Below are 16,873 nucleotides of genomic sequence, written 5' to 3' on the forward strand. Positions count from 1 at the left end.
TTATTAAAGCATTAGAGTATGGCCTTTGAGACGTAATCAAGAAGGGGAACTATGTTCCCATGAAAGTGGAGAATAGGCAATGTGTTCCAAAATCTCCCAGTGAATATGATAATGATGACAAAAGGCTAATCCTGCTTAATAACAATGCCATCAATATGCTCACTTGTACTCTATGTCAAAAAGAGTACTTTCGAGTATCAAGCTTGGAGGCTACCAAAAAATTGTGGGAATCTCTTGAGATTGCCCACAAAGAAACAAGTAGAGTCAAACAAAGCAAAATCAATACTCTAACTACTAAGTTTGAGCTATTCTGAATGAAAGACGGAGAGAGCATCTAAGACATGAAAGTGAGATTCTCACTTCTCATTAATCACCTTAACTCTCTTGGCAAGAAATACAACCAAGAAGACCAAGTAAGAAACATACTTAGTGGTCTCAATAAGGAATAAGAACCAAAAGTGATCGCTATTGAAGAAACAAAAGGAGAATTCATACGATGAGTTGCTACTCTCTTTGGTAGCTTGGCAGAATATGAAAGTAAATAGAAATACAAAAAGGAGATAAATGAGAAGACAAAGAAGGGAATTGCTCTCAGAGGAAGCCTTGGAGGATGAAGAAAAAGGCCTCATCATAAAGAGATTCAAGAAGTTTTACATAAATAGAGCTGGGAAGAAGTTTCAATCCAAAAGAACCTCTTCGGTCTCTCAAAAGGAATTCAAAAATCAGATAGTTTGCTTCAAGTACAAGAAGTTTGGACACATCAAGATGAATTGTCTAACTTTATTAAAAAGTAAAAGCAGGACAAGAAAAAGGAGAAGTTCAAAAGGAAGGAAGACTACGTATAGAAGATAATGATAAAGAAGAGACCGCCAACATCTGTTGTTATACAAGAAGAAGAAGAATGAAAAATATAGGAGGTAAACGATTCTAACCCACTAATGATGAATTACAATCTAAATATGATGCTTTACATTTCAAATTTATAAAAATTATCAAGGAGTTGGTAAGTCCCAAAAAGAAGGTTAAGGTCCTAGAGGAACAACTACAGAGAGTAGAAGTTTCCTTGAAAACCTTCCAAGTCCTTTCAGTTCTCTCTGATTGATTTCTCAATAAACTTATCAAGAAACTTGTTTATAGATAAGAAACCTCGAGTTTCTTTTCTTCAGCTTTTATGCTCTTAAATCAATAATATTATTGGGAATAATACTTCACGAGTTCTTTATTTCTTCAGTCAAAATTAATTGATTCATTTCATAACTTAAAGATTACTTGTTTGAAACATGAATGATGATCACCCGTTTAATTCTTCATTCAAAAAAACATGCAGCAGCAACTTAACGCTCGTTCACCTTGGTAAAAGTGTCCATTTGCCATAGCAAACAACATAAAATAGAGGCTCTAAATTTCTGAGCCCAAGTTGTCCCTTTGGTTCTTGGTACTTCTTTTCTTTATCTTCTAAGGTACCTACAATGCAAATCAAAACCCTAGAAGTATCATAAGTCCAAATAATTAAACCAATCAAAGAGTAAATCAATTTAAATGACAAAAACACTGTTTTTTAGATACAATTCCATGCAATCACTCAATGACAACACAAAATATGCAATTAACCCCAAGTATCATCGTAAAAAAACCCTTAATTAGGATATGAAAATATGTATCAAAATGAGTACAATCAGTGTGGTAATTATCGCTTTGTGAAAGGTTTGTTGTTTTTAAAGGAAACCCTACATATTAAAAAGGTATAACTCCTAAAGGAAAATTTATTTTGGCTATTTAAGGTATACATATAATTGTGACCTTTAATTGAAGAGTTATTACTTCAAGAAGCATTTAAAGCATCACTTCATGATCAATATATACTCCTCACCATAACTCCATTTACACATAACACAACAATATCAAACTCATTACCTTGGTGTTTGAGTACATGAAGAGATAAAGTCAAATTATCCCTTTGTAAATATCATTATTTTCTTTATGGCCAAAAAAAATATCATTATTTTCTTGTCCTAAGTATTAAAAGTGCAATCTATACTTAAAGTTTCCCATCATATCCTGCAGGAAATTCACCGCAACCTAACTTGTATCATATACGATAGGAATAGGTGAGGGCAAATTAAATTTAAAAGAAAGTATTACTCACAGCTGAAAGATACCACGTAATACTTTCTTCTTCATCTCTCCTCCTTTTCTCTTACAAAGAACCATTTTTAAAGAACCATTTCCACTCAACATTCGATACTTAATTTATAAGGTGTTTGGCAACCCTTAAAAGTACTTTTAAGAAGCACTTTTCCGCAAAACGAGGCAAACTCCTTCACATATTTACTTCATAACCATACTTCACAGTTCCCTTTAGTCTTCTTAATCATGATTTAGCAACTTCCCGCTGCTATCTACTATTGCTATGGGAAAGCACTTGCAATTTACTTGACATTAATGATTATGATATCTATATTGAAGTAACAGAAACATTCTACGTTGGATTTATCACAATAAAAATATTTGAATGATAAATAAAAAGGTGACAATTAATTATCTAGAAGTATGAAAAAATAGTTTTCTTTTATTTACGTTGTTAAACAATAAACCTTATTCCCTTAAGTGTGGTAAGTTACTCGAATTGCACGATATTATTATACTCTTTTAATAACCCAGTGTTTGAATAAATTATTAACCAAAAAGCTTAATAACTTTCTTAATAGTTCTCTTTAATCTGCCTATATCGCTTTCCAAAAAACTCCATACAATCTACCCTCCTCAACAATGCCTGCAAAGGTTTCTTTGATTTTTCTTCCAATCAATGCCACACCAACTCTTCCTCATATATATTCATTACTAATGTTATATTTTCTTGTACACCCACACAGCATCTCACCACCGATTTGCATGCTCATAAAAATAAAATTATTGTTTTTAAATTCTAGTGTCTATCTTCCACGTGCATACGTAACATACACTAGAGCCGGGAAAACAGGTCGAGCTTGTCGGGCTGGCCCATTTAGACCCTGAAATTATGAGGGCCGGGCTTGATATTTCTCCCTTCAAATGGGAAATAAGCCCTAGAGGGCCGAAGGCTTAAAAGGCTCTAGGGCCGGCCTTTTTAAGCCATTTTATAATTTTTTTTGTTTTTTAAATTTTTTTTATAATTCTAATGTTATTAATTCTTTGCATTGTTAATAATATTTCAAATATTTAGTTATTATTATCATTTTAAAATTAAATTTAGTGTTAGACAATAATTTATCCAATTAAATTTTTTAAAAATGGGTTAATTTGGACTTTAATGATTTGATTTATATTATATGCGTTAATATTTTTAAACTAGATATATATTTGATAATAGAGTATTTTTATACTTATATAATTTGAATTAGAAATTTATGAGTTTCAACAACAATGTTTCTCACATTAAAATAAAATAATAGCTAGATTGTAAAATTTAAAAGTAAAATTCCTATAAGGAAGAAAAACTTGATATTTTTGTTACGAAAGAAAAGCATACTTACGAAAAAGAATAATTAATTATAGTGATGATAAAGTTTCAAAAGATTAATGATAGTATTTATTTATTGCACAATTGCACTATAGATAAAATTTTTGGATGTTATTATCTTGTTAATAAATGTTTTAGATGTTCTTGGATGTTGATATTTATATATGATAATATTTTATATTTGTGACTTAATTTTATTCATATTTATGTCTTTTTTTTAATAATTTCATTGGTTTCTTTTTATTGTTTTATAAAAAATATGATAAATGTAAAAAATATTATTTTTTTCCTTAAACAAAAAAGCCCGTGGATCAGCCCTGAACCCTGTAGTTTAAAGGCCGAGCCTAACAAATTGAAATATTTTTGAAATTTCAGTCCTAAAAAGCCGGCCCTTTTAAACCCGTCAGCCCTGATTCCCACCTCTAGTCATACACGAGTTAATGGTGTAGAGAAAATAGTTTTCTCTAATTTACATGCTCAAGAGAAAAATTTCTGTGTGCGCACCCACCCACACACTCAGAAACAGAATTTTACCCCAAAAAAAAGATCATAAAATAGAAAATATAAGCGGCGGAAAAGAAAAGACAACATAGGAAAGTCATATCAGAGCCTGGGCATCATATTATTGAATTGTTATATATTAAATACATATAATAAATCGACAACGACTATTTAAAACCACGCTAACTCATCAGCAGCTCAGTAAGAAAATAGAAAAATAGGGGGGAAATATCCTACTCACTTCGACGAGTACGAGAAGAATAAACTGGCACCAATAGTGGAACTAAACTCTGTAAGTACTCGTCAGCCGTCACTCACGGTCATGCTTTTATTGGTCTAAAAGCTAAACTTTTTCCTCTGTGCCTCAAGTTTAACAAAAAGAGATGGATATAAATGCTCCAGGTTCTGGTGGATCTGAATCTTCTAATGCTGAAAACCTGTAAGTGCAGTTGAATAGAAGGTACCAACACTATATACACAGTACTGATACTTCGCTTCAAGCTTCACAAACACTTTCAACTTCAGATGATCCATTCTCTAATCAGTGGTGCGCTGTGCCAAGCGGCTCTGAAATTTTCAGAGAACCGCAGTTGAAGTCCCATAACCGTCACGGTGAGCTTTCTGCCATCTCCATGCAATCTCCAAACTCTCTTGAAGATTGGTGTAATGGGCAGACCAATTCAGTTCACGCAAGATCTTTGATGGGTCGCTGTACACTTCAGCATAATCACCGGGGCGACGAGAAAGATACTCGACTTTAATGTCCACCCCCGTGGCTTTTTTACAGGCTTCCACAAACTCTTTAACAGACCTACCTGGTTTACAGAACCGCACCATAAATTTAAGACGTGTGAGTGTGAGATACAATGAAGAATATAAAGAGCTGGCTATAAAAAAGATAAATAGAAAATTGCCCGGGCTGGCAAATTCTAGAAAGGATGATTGTAACGGGCTTGTCAAATTTGACCTATTGAGCCATTTGATTTAAATTTAAAATCTAATAAGAAGCCTGCATCCAAATCCATCTATGAACTAGTTATGTTGATTGATCCATGCATTTGTGTAGATATCAATCCATCCAATTGATCTATTACTTTTAAATTTTATGTTAAATATTATACATAAATATTTTATAACATGTTTAGTTAAATAATAATTAATATTATGAATTTATGCTTGACAATTTTTATTTCCAAAACATACATGTGTTGTTAAACGATACATTTGATACTCTCTTCAAATTTAGAGGAAAACTTTTTCTTTCGGAAAAAAAAGTTCACAGTTGTTTTCATTAGTAACCGAGATGATCTACTACTAAGATTCACATTCAAAGTTTCAACATACCTCTTCCGGTGCCAACATTGTAGATCCCAACTTTACCAGGTTGTGCCTTTTCAAGAGCTTTCACGTGAGCATCGACCAAGTCAGTTACATCAATGTAGTCTCGTATGCAAGTTCCATCAGGTGTCTTATAATCCGTTCCTCTAACCTGCAAGGAGCCAACAAATGCAATCAGAAGTGAAAAACACTTGCAAGCACTTGACCATTACGCAAATCATTTAAGTCAAGGTTTAGCTAAGGTTCGGGAATAGCAGCCAATGTCAAAAAGAAAACATTTATTAAATTCTATATCCATTACAAGGAAGTTAGTCAATATAGATGCCTCCATCGGTTCCCGCCAATATACCAGACACTATTACCTGTGCTAATTTTTTGAGAGGAAGGATTTCATACATTATGAAATTTATAAAGAAAGGGAAAAATAATATCAGTATACCTTTAATCCAGGAATAATACCACGTGCTGCATCAAAGCAGGCACCTGAAATTCGACCCTGTTCTCGCAGTTCAGGTCTTGGAGCCTCTCCTAATCTGCCCTCAGGATCTGATCCAATCACATTGAAGTATCTGGATGTTGACCCAAAAATGTTATCAAAGATGACCAGAATATTCTGAATTCCCAAATATTAAAGTAAGATCAAGTTTGAGGACAGAATAATATCGTTAAGAGTAATTGTTGGAAAGAATACTATCAATATCATTAGTGCCTATGCACCTCAGGTTGGGGCAGAGACACATCTTAAAGATAAGTTTTGAGAAGATATGGAGGGCTTGGTTCAAAGCATACCACTCGAAGAAAAAAATTTTATCGGTGGGGACCTTAATGAACATGTTGGTAAAGAAGCAGGACAATTCAGCAGGGCCCATGGTGGTTTTGGTTTTGGGGAGCTTAATAGTGGAGGACAATCTATTCTCGATTTTTCTCTTACATACGATCTTAAGATTGTCAACACTTGTTTTAAGAAGCGAGAGGAGCATTTAATCACGTACAAAAGTGGTGTCTCAAAATCACAGATTGATTTCTTTTTGGTTAAGAATCCGAACAGAAGATTGTGTACTAATTGCAAAGTGATTCCAGGAGACGGGGTGAGTGCCCAACATAGAGTACTTATCCTTGATGTATGTTTTAAAAGTACTAGGCAAAAGTACCATCAAGTGGCAAAACCCAAGATTAAGTGGTGGCAGTTAAAAGGAGAGAAGCGGGAGTTATTCAAAAGGATTCTTTTGAAGGAAGGGAATTGGGAGTTGCAGGGAAATGCAAACATGATGTGGGAAGAGATAGCTACAAGGGTTCGTTTGGTAGCTAAAGCAATTTTGGGAGAATCCAAAGGTCCTGGTCAAAGAGATAAAGAGACTTGGTGGTGGAATAAGAGTGTGCAAGAGAAAGTCAAACAGAAAAAAGATTGTTTTAAGGCCATACACTTGTGCAATAGTGTAGAAAACCAGGAAAAGTATCAGTTGGCTAAAAAAGAAATAAAGAGAGCAGTGAGCGATGCACGTACTAAAGCTTATGAAGGGTTTTATCAGGAGTTAGGAACAAAGACGGGAGAAAGAAATATTTACAAGATCGCGAAGCAAAGGGAGAGGAAAAAGAGAGATCTGGACCAAGTAAAGTGTATAAAGGATGAAGATGGTAAAGTGTTAGTTACTGATGGTGATATTAAGGACAGATGGGAGGCTTACTTTTACAAGTTGTTTAATGAGGGAAGCAATTATGCGACTCAGGACTTGCAGGACTTGCTAATTAACGAAGATATCGGAATTTGGCTTTCTACCGCAAGATACGTATCAGAGAGGTTAAGGCGACTTTCAAGAAAATGGACAATGGAAAAGCCATTGGGCCTGATGGTATCCCTATTGAAGTTTGGAAATGTTTGGGCGATGAGGGGGAGGTGTGGCTAACCAAGCTTTTTAATGAAATTCTACGCTCTAAAAATATGCCGGATGAGTGGAGGAAAAGCATTTTAGTTCCTATTTACAAGAATAAAGGAGACATTCAAAACTGTGCAAGCTACAGGGAAATAAAACTTATGAATCATACAATGAAGTTGTGGGAAAAAGTGATGGAATATAGATTGAGGTTGGAGACTTCTATTTCGGAAAACCAATTTGGATTTATGCCAGAGAGATCCACATCGGAAGCAATCTATTTACTAAGGGGGTTAATGGAGAGATATAGAAGCAAAAGAAGAGATTTACATGTGGTTTTTATTGACCTGGAAAAGGCTTATGATCGGGTGCCAAGAGAAGTATTGTGGAAGGCTTTGGAAAAGAAAGGTGTACGGGTTGCGTATATTAAAGTCATACAAGATATGTATGAGGCGGTAACTACCAGTGTAAGGATGCCTGGAGGGGAGACAAAAGACTTCCCTATTAAAATTGGCCTACATCAGGGATCCTCTCTGAGTCCGTACTTGTTCAACATTGTTCTGGATGTTCTAACTAAACCTGTTCAAGAAAGAATCCCTAAGTCCATGCTCTTCGCGGATGATATAGTTCTTATGGCGGAATCAAAAGAAGAGATTACCACTAGTTTGGAGTTATGGAGGAGGACTTTGGAGTCGAAAGGTTTCCGTTTGAGCAGAAACAAAACAGAATATATGCATTGTGATTTTGGAGGGAGACAAGGTAATAGGGATTTGGAGGTGAGGATGGGAGAGCAAATTATTCCTCAAGTATCAAAGTTTAAATACCTAGGATTCATTATACAGGAGGATGGGGAAATTGATGGAAACATTTCTCATAGAATACAAGCTAGCTGGTTAAAGTGGAGGAAAGCTACCGGAGTTATTTGCGATAAGAAGGTACTGAGAAACTTAAAGGAAAATTTTATCGGACTGCTATAAGACCAACTATGATGTATGGTAGTGAATGTTGGGCAATAAAAGGAAAACAAGAGCACAAAGTCGGAGTAGCAAAAATGAGGATGTTGAAATGGGATGGCCATATGTTCGGATTCGAAATGATAAGATCAGGACAAGAGTCGGTGTGGCACCTATCCAAAAGAAAATGGTTGAAAATCGCTTAAGATGGTTTGGACATGTGCAGAGAAGGCCTTTGGAGGCCCCGGTGAGGAGGGTGGATCAAACAAGATGGAGTCCCATAAAAAGAGAGGGGAAGACCGAGAAGAACGCTGAATGAGGTCATTGAACGAGACCTCCTAATCAACAACATATCTAAGGATTGGGTTGTTGACAGAGCACGATGGCGTCGTGTGATTCATGTAGCCGACCCCACCTAGTGGGATAAGGCTTGTTGTTTAAAGTAAGATCAAGTATCCCAGATTGGTTATCTTCATTCATAGTACTGAAACTGAGCACCAATGGTCCAAATAACGTAAAGTGGTCAGTTTTATAGCTAAACACCATAACTACCATAGAAAACAGCTTCTCCTCCACATGTCTAATTTTCTACACTGAGAATCCAATATCATGTCCTTATCTTATATTTCATCCAATCTTAAATATAAGAGCTAGTTTGTAATGCAATTTACATTACAAACTAGTTTTTATATTTAAGACCGCAGGAAGTATAAAACAAAAGAAAGAGAAAATATCATTTCACCTTAATAGCTTAGCCCCACAACTGCATCCACTTCCTAGTTTCTTTTTTTCTTTTTGGTAAAGATCCACTTCCTAGTTTTGAGCAACACTTTCTTTAAGAGTATCTATATAAAACTATGACAAGCCATACCATTCATGAGTGAACAATGTAGCTTACTCTTTGGTCTCTATTTTAAACTCGAGTATAAAAATTCCTTTGTTAAGTAGTCACCAATCCATTTTGATGCACTTATATTTTATAAGCAAACTCTGCTGAAATTCGACATTTAAAGAATTAACATGTTACATTAGAATTCCTCAACACGCACAGCAATAAAGCTATCGTTTCTCAAACACAACAAAAACACTTGAAAAGATTATCCACTTCCATTCATGCACATCATGTGTGCCCCATTAGTGATCAACACATCCAAACTCAGTATTTGGGCGGAGGCAGCACAAAGAGAAGCAGAAGAGAGAAAAATTGGTATTGCCAAAGCACAACCCAACTCTTGCAAGATTCCAAACATTGATAATACATCAAAAATCAAGATTAAGAAATAACTTCAGCAGCAATGAGGACATTAATGAATAAGAACTCAAAAATATGGAGGAAACTTTATGCATGCATCAGACATACCTTAGGATCATAACAGCCATGTCTGAGGTTTTAGAAAAATCAAGGATGATATCTTCTGCCATCTTCTTGGCTTTTCCGTATGGATTTATTGGGAACTGAAACATAACACATCAATGTTAGAAGTAAATTCCCTTGCTCTAAAACCATTGTGGGAACTAACTAAGAACGATGAAACTAAAATGTTATAAAATAGACAAAGCCACTGTTATCTTTCCTACCTGGGGTGTTTCTTCTGTAATGGGCATCTTTTCAGGTTCCCCATATGTTGCACATGTACTTGAATATATCAATGTCGTCACACCATGTTTAGCCATAGACTCCAAAACCAACAACGTGTTTGATGTAATATTGTGGTAATACCTGAGAAAATTTTCCAGGAAGGTAGAATCAATCAACGTTCACACTAGACCTTCTGCTTTAAACCTCATAAAAATAAATCAGAAAAAACAGCCAATTAATTTGCAAACAACTAAACATTGTTGAGCCACTTTAGTCAACAGAGTCTATTCTAGAACTTGCAGCAGTCCCATCAGGCTCTCTGAATGCAATCTTAGGCACACTAATAATGTGTTACGTTTCTCTATTCTTCCCTTTATATTACATATATTAACTGTTGGAAGATCAGAGTTTTATGATGAAATCTGATCTGGAACCAGTTCTAGGACCCCCTCTCTACCTTTAATAACTCAGTATGCTCCCTTCTCAACTTTGTGCTATAATTTTATTTCCAATTTCCCAAGGCTGGAGGATCCTAACAATGGTAAACAACTTTGAAACCACTAATATAGAACACATTCACCTGAATAGAGGTCTAGAGGAAAGACAGTGTGTAATCATATGATGAAGGTTGACAATCTTCCAAACAGAAAAAAGACAAACAACCAAGAAATGACACATGCAGGGAAGTTATGGGCCACCATCTGCTTAAAGGAATAGATAAAGGCCAGAGACATCTCACATTTATGTTCACACATACTAGAACATAGAAAATACTATGAAGCACAATTTTTTGTTTAAGTATTTAATCTTAGAGAAATTATTTTAATTATAGCATAGAGGTAAGCCTATTCATCATTAACGACATATAGCAACACATTCCACTTATTAAACTTCTGGTTTCATAGCTAATGATTACTTCCAAACTTTGTGAAAACATTTAAATCATAAGCCTCTCTTCATTTCTACCTAACCCACCAACTGACATGAATAGGAAAATCATTGACACCTGCCTATTATCTAAGCCTGGTGGGACCCCTTCTCCCACTCTTACTGACAGCAAAACAACACCAGCAGTGAACGTAGCAGCATACCCATAAAGACTTCTTGTTAGGCACACAAAATGAAGTAGAATAAAATTTAATGAAACGTAAGAAAGTAATATTGTGGACGTTAAAAGGTCTACACCCCTAGATTTAGAAAAAACATGAAGAGATTATTACTGTTTAGTAATAATAAAGCGCATATATTATATATATTACATATCTTCATACTTATGTCATAGAAAAGGAAGCTTCTTCCATTAAAGAACTTGAGAACTTTGCGGCTGAAACTTACATTTTCTCTAACATTACATAAACTAGCATACACAAAAATTACATATTTGAAAATGGCTTGGAACTAATCAGATGGAAATTTTAATTGGACAAACTTTAATTGTTCATGGTGAGGTTCAAAGAAAGAACCCCCCAATCCTATTACACACTGCAAATAAGCCCGATATGATATTGAGGGCACTTCTATCTCACATTACAATTAGAGTGTTCCAGTACATGACTTTATCTTTTAAGAAACCAAGACCTCAATCTTACAAAGTCAAATTGTACTCCAAACAAGTATATTAAAATATAGCCAAGTCATTTCCTACAATAAGCAAATAAAAATATGATATAAAAATAGAGACACAAATGTAAGAGTGCGTGAAAATGACAATTCATATTCAAGAAAACAATCAGCCAATCTAGCAAATAGGTGCGCAGACAAAATTAGGAACTGTGCACAGACACTACTTTCCATAGCTTGTTTGTCAAAGCTCAAACGATGCTTACTTAAGAGGATCAGCTGTGCTCTCTCCGACATACGCAACAGCAGCAAAGTGCATTACAGCATCAAATTTATTCTCTGAAAATATTTTATCAACCTAATAACCAGTCAAGTAGACAAGCCATGCGCACATCAATTTGTTTCAAATACAAAGTTTTTCTTTCTTTTGTTTTTTTTTTTTTTGGGCCATCTAAATACTAGTTAATATTGAAGACCAAAATCTTTAAATTCATAACACAATATGGTCAGGATACAGATTTCTTATCTCCCAAATCAGCATATATAAATTGAAGCCTTCCAGGTTCTGGAAATAATTCTTGGAGAACCCTGACAGCACCTAAATTCCCTCGTGACAAGTTGTCCTGCCAGAAAGAAAAATTGTTACTCATGTAGTGCAGCAACAATGGAGACAGCTTATGACTTTATCAGACAGCCCCTCCATTTTATGTATAGGCATACCACTATGGTGACACGATAAGAATCCTTCAGAAGTCTTAGAGCAGCATGTGACCCAATATAGCCTGCTCCTCCTGTTACCAGAACATGTGTGACTCCAGGTTCATGGAAAGAAAACTGGAAATGGCCAAAACAGGAAAGAATCAATTACATGAACGAAAAGGCATATCAACCCTAGGTTTTGGTATCATATTCTCAATCTCAAAATCAAATAACAAGAAAACTGAGTGAGAGAGAAAAAGCATCTAACTGATAATATTATCACCCATCTTTCACTTACTGCCGGTTTAAATACTACCCTCTCTTTCTGCTTATACTTTTTCCTTTTAATTTTTTATCTAACAACACTTGTAAACAGGAAAAAAAATTAAAATTCAATAATTTTTATTAAATAGACTCTAAAATGGCCTGTAATCTGTGGCATTGCTTAACTACTTGATGGATCTTTCTTCTGTAAATATAAAAATCAACAATCCAAACATTAAAGATATATAATTTCCACAATTAACAAATGAAATTTAAAACATAAAAATGTATAGGAGTTACCGGACTAGGGGAGTTCATGGAAGGAGATTGCTTGATCATGATAATGCATAATGCTGTTAGTGCCGCAGCAAGAAAAACTTTTGCAACAAGGCTGCCCTTCCTCTTGGGATCAGCATAATCCATTCCTAGAAGACAACAGAAAAAAGGGAGGAAAGCCTATTATATCAAAATTAGATGATAAACATAACTAAGTAAATAAAAATCTCCACATCACGGCATAATAAGATATTTCCAGATTCCCCTACTTCATAAACCCCGCTCCAGTCTATCCTACAATCATGAGTTACAAAAAGCAACGCTTATCAATTTCTATTTTGAAGTTGATTGTCGCTTTTAGTAACTAGGCCTTTTTAAAGAGGGGAGGGGGGTTATTGTGTGTGCGCTCACGTCCTCACATGTATTTCAGTTGGTTATAAGTCTGTTCATGCCTATATCCGGCAATCAAAACCTTACCTCCCAATGACCCAGGTCTGCTAGCCCTTGGCTGACTTCTGGGCCTGCCAAATAGCATTTGCGAAATCTATATTACTAGGATTGAGGAAATGAAGTCTTATTCCACAATACCAAAAGTCAATAAAGCGCCCTTTCCTAGGACAGATCTGAGGTTATAATCTGCAGTAGAAACAAAACTACATAAGAAATCTTTTCTACCCTTAAAACAAACACATCAAATTCAGAAATCAGAATAAATAGACGACCCTAGGAACAAAAAGGCAAAGCAACAGAAAGGGGGGAAACAAAAGGAAAAAAATACGACTGAAATTTCAGTCCACGGGAAAAGATTTTGAAAAGTACCGATACTAAAGATCCTCAAACTTTTACAATTGAAGCAGAGACCCAGCAGTTCATCAATAAATTTGAAATCATAAAGTTGGTTAGATTTAGCATTCACAGAAACTATATATCCTCGTAAATCTGTAAAAGAAACCCATTGAGGAGAAACTCCAAACAGAAAAGCCCCGAAATTATGCTCTGCATATTTCACTCCACTGATGAAGAGACATGCATATCCCTTGTTGTCAGCGCACTAAATGCAATCTTAGATGACGATTTTGCCAACTTCAAAAACAGATAGTCAGATACCGACATAAAACTTCAATTCCAAACTTTCCTAAAATTATAGCAGAACAAATCCCCATGAATCAGTGTCAAGATCCAACGTGAAGAACCACAAAAATCCATCCTCGGATAGCATAATCTATTCAATATCTCTTCGACAAATTATTTAAAAAAAAAAAAAAAAGGCATTTTTACACAGCACCATTGACCAGCCGAGAAAGGAAACCCTAAGAAAGAAGACTACACATAATCAGCGGCGCAGCTCAAAGATCAGAACCGAGGCATATAAACAGAATTCACCTAAAACAAATTACAATGTTGATAAACTAGGGTTAATAAGCACAATACCGAGCAAACAACGTTAGAGAGCATTAAAACCGTCCGAAACAGAAAATTAAAGCAACGGTAGCCCAGTTCATGTGAACGTGCCGGCCACAAGGACAGAGGATCTCAATGGGGGAAAAGACGTGAAAAGAGAATAAAGCGTCCCAATTTAACAAATTTACGCAGCAAAGGAAAAAGAAAAAAAATTCAAAAGTTATACCAGATTCCGGGTAGAATCCACGATCAGTTCGAAACGCATGAGAGAGAAAGCAGAAGGAAAACCGGGGAAAACGCAAGAAAATGTGCAAGCATAGACAAAGGTAGACCTGGTCCTAAAGACGGAAAATTCGCAGCCTAATACGCTGTCTATGGAAGTTGACACGAGGAGGAGATGAGAAGCAGAGAAATGAGTTGGTTGACACAAGAACAGCAACTTCGTTTTATTTTTATTTTTTTTTAAATAGTTTTTTGAAATTTTTGTTTTGTTTCTAAAAGTAACGTTAGGTTGGAATTACGTCATTAATGGCTAACCAATAATATGTGACCATGTGTCCTTCACTCTACCGGCGAGGAATGCGGGACGGTTATTTTTAGGAAAATTGGTTTTTGGGACTTTACACCAATTATTATTTTGCATGCACCGTGTCAGCTTTGTGGTACTTTGGGTCCCACATGGTTTCCCTGGGGTCCACGTGCTTTATTTCTCCGGGGCCATTTTGACTGGACGAATGGAAAGTGAACAGCGAGGTCAGAATTTTCAATTATCAATTTGCACATTTCATTTTCCGCGTACGGCTGCTGAGAAAGGACCCATTTCGTTTTTGGCAAGAAAATGAATAAATAAATAAGAAAGGACCCAATTTTTTTTTTAACAAAAGAAGATAGCTAATTAAATAGATCAAAAATTTGGTTAAAATTCATTAAAAAAATAGGAGACATGTAAAAAAATCAACTTATTTTATAAAAATATCTTAATTATAACGGGTGTGTGAACAAGTAATTGATAGAAACAAAAACTAAAATTAAAACTAAAATTTTAAACAAGATATTAGTATCTCTTATAAGTAAGAATAGATTATCTCTAAAAAAGTTTAATATATATACATGGAGTTTAAATATAAATTTTTCCTACAATATAAATATTAGGGTTAATATAATTTCTAGTCTCATGTTGGTTTTGATCTCTCAACTTTCAAACTATAAATTCTGGTCCTTCAAGTTTTATTTTATTTAAAGTATTATTCTCTATAATCTAATAAAAACTTGGACAAATTTCTCTCTTGATAGACCAAGATCAAAATAAGAGCAAATTTAAGAAATCAAAAATTATACTAACCCTAAATATTAATATATTATTATAAAGTATAAATTTTATTGTAAGTTATATATTATTTATAAATCATAGTCTTGCTCATTCTATATCTTCTTTTTAATACATGTAGGCTCCAGCTATACTTCTCAAAGTAGTCCACATGAGAATGTTCCACATTTGGTAGGCATAAGTTATTCTGACTTGTCATGTTAGTGACTTGGGCGACATCAGCGGAGGAAAAAAAACATTCAGGCCGTGTTTGGATGTCCTTCCAAACCATGGTTTGGGGAAGAAACCAGTCAAACAAGGGCAGAAAATGTGAAACCATGGTTTGGGGTCAAATCATGGTTTTGAACCCCAAAACCATGGTTTCGACAGAAGTGGTTTGAAGTTGCTTCTGGCTCAAATTTTCTAGACATTGGTGTGGGCCCAACAGCATATGACAAAGCAGCCCCCATAATTGATGCCTCACTCTTCATTCCACACTCGGTTCTACTATTTAATCTAATATAATTTATAAATATATATGCACATATTAATTATTTATTTATTAGTTATATTATATTATATATTATTAATTATGTTAGTAAAAATTATTTTATTAACAATTTTATTTCTTCAAATCAAAATATATTATAAAATCTATCCCTTATATAATTATAATATTAATTTATGCCCTTTTTAGTAATTTGCACATATAAAAAGTGCTTCTGGTAACAACTATCCAAACACTCTCACTTCTCAGAATCACTTTTTCATAAGATCTATTCTCTCCAGAATCTATTCTCCAGAAGCTATTCTCCAAACCATGGTTTGATTTTATCCAAACACACCCTCAAGCTATGATGATACGTCTTTAATTCCTAAAATTTGATTTTATTTTAGTTTTAGTTTCTAAAATTTGATTTCATTTAGATCCCTCTGAAGATTTTTTATTCCTGAAAAAAATATTTTTTGCAACTAAAATTATTGATTTTAAATTTCAAAAAACAAAATCAAAATGGGATCAAATTTCAAGGATTAAAGATAATATTAATCATTGTTATGATGTTTTTCTAGTCATGATAAAATCCAAACTTCCAAACGAGTGAAACTGGCAACTGCAGTCTTTTAATTGTTTTCTTTTTTGCGTCTCTACATTTTGCCTCAATATTTTCTGCATGCGTGTAAGAAGAAACTACTCAATAGTCTTCTCCTTCGTCCATTCTAACTTCAGTAAAAGTTTTAAAAAGAATATTTATTTACTATTTCAATTTTTTTTCACGTTACTTTCCTATCAAGCTGATATTTTATTAATAGATTAAGGTGCATCCAGTATCTTAAAATATTTTCAGGTGTATCCAATACCCCAAAGTATTTTTTAGGGGAGCCCAACACCCTAAATTATTTTTCTTGCCTTGGTACTGGATGCACCAAAAAATATTGTTGGGTGTTAGATGTATCTAAAAAAATATTTTGAGATGTTAGATGCGCCAAAAAATATGTTACGGTACTGAATGCACCTAAAAATATATTTCAGGATACTGAACGCATCACAAAATACTTTAAGGTACTGGATGCACTTAAAAAAATATTTTAGGGTGTTGGACACACCTTAACCCTTTATTAATTGCA

The 16,873-nt window shown here is 34.5% G+C and overlaps 1 protein-coding gene across 3 annotated transcripts; it reads right to left on the minus strand.

The window, feature by feature from the left end:
• Positions 1–4,097: 4,097 nt before the first annotated feature.
• Positions 4,098–14,327, minus strand: LOC114744092 (UDP-arabinose 4-epimerase 1). Of its 3 annotated transcripts, none has more exons than XM_028932279.1 (11): positions 14,168–14,327; positions 13,018–13,176; positions 12,565–12,689; positions 12,022–12,135; positions 11,817–11,924; positions 11,568–11,659; positions 9,741–9,882; positions 9,523–9,617; positions 5,778–5,907; positions 5,345–5,489; positions 4,098–4,815 (listed from the first exon to the last, which is right to left on the minus strand). In XM_028932279.1, exons 2-11 carry the CDS (start codon positions 13,073–13,075, stop codon positions 4,577–4,579), a joined length of 1,248 nt encoding a protein of 415 aa, XP_028788112.1. In that variant the 5' UTR covers positions 13,076–13,176; positions 14,168–14,327; the 3' UTR covers positions 4,098–4,576. The 3 variants fall into 3 exon arrangements, with proteins under 3 accessions (XP_028788112.1, XP_028788125.1, XP_028788118.1); XM_028932292.1 differs by lacking the exon at positions 14,168–14,327 and adding an exon at positions 13,972–14,046; XM_028932285.1 differs by lacking the exon at positions 14,168–14,327 and adding an exon at positions 13,515–13,682.
• Positions 14,328–16,873: the final 2,546 nt, after the last annotated feature.

The sequence above is a fragment of the Neltuma alba genome, unplaced genomic scaffold (assembly GCF_004799145.2).
Source record: "Neltuma alba isolate B1F8T4 unplaced genomic scaffold, ASM479914v2 tig00000679_pilon, whole genome shotgun sequence".
Lineage (NCBI taxonomy): Eukaryota > Viridiplantae > Streptophyta > Magnoliopsida > Fabales > Fabaceae > Neltuma > Neltuma alba.

What these genes read in the sequence shown, in the direction of transcription:
- LOC114744092 (XM_028932279.1), bottom strand. Translation starts at nt 13,075, where the DNA reads ATGCTATTTGGCAGGCCCAGAAGTCAGCCAAGGGCTAGCAGACCTGGG. An exon ending in GTATTATTCCTGGATTAAAG is followed by an intron (nt 5,490 to 5,777) that starts GTATACTGATAT and finishes GGCTCCTTGCAG; the next exon opens with GTTAGAGGAACGGATTATAA. An exon ending in CAATGTTGGCACCGGAAGAG is followed by an intron (nt 4,816 to 5,344) that starts GTATGTTGAAAC and finishes TCTGTAAACCAG; the next exon opens with GTAGGTCTGTTAAAGAGTTT.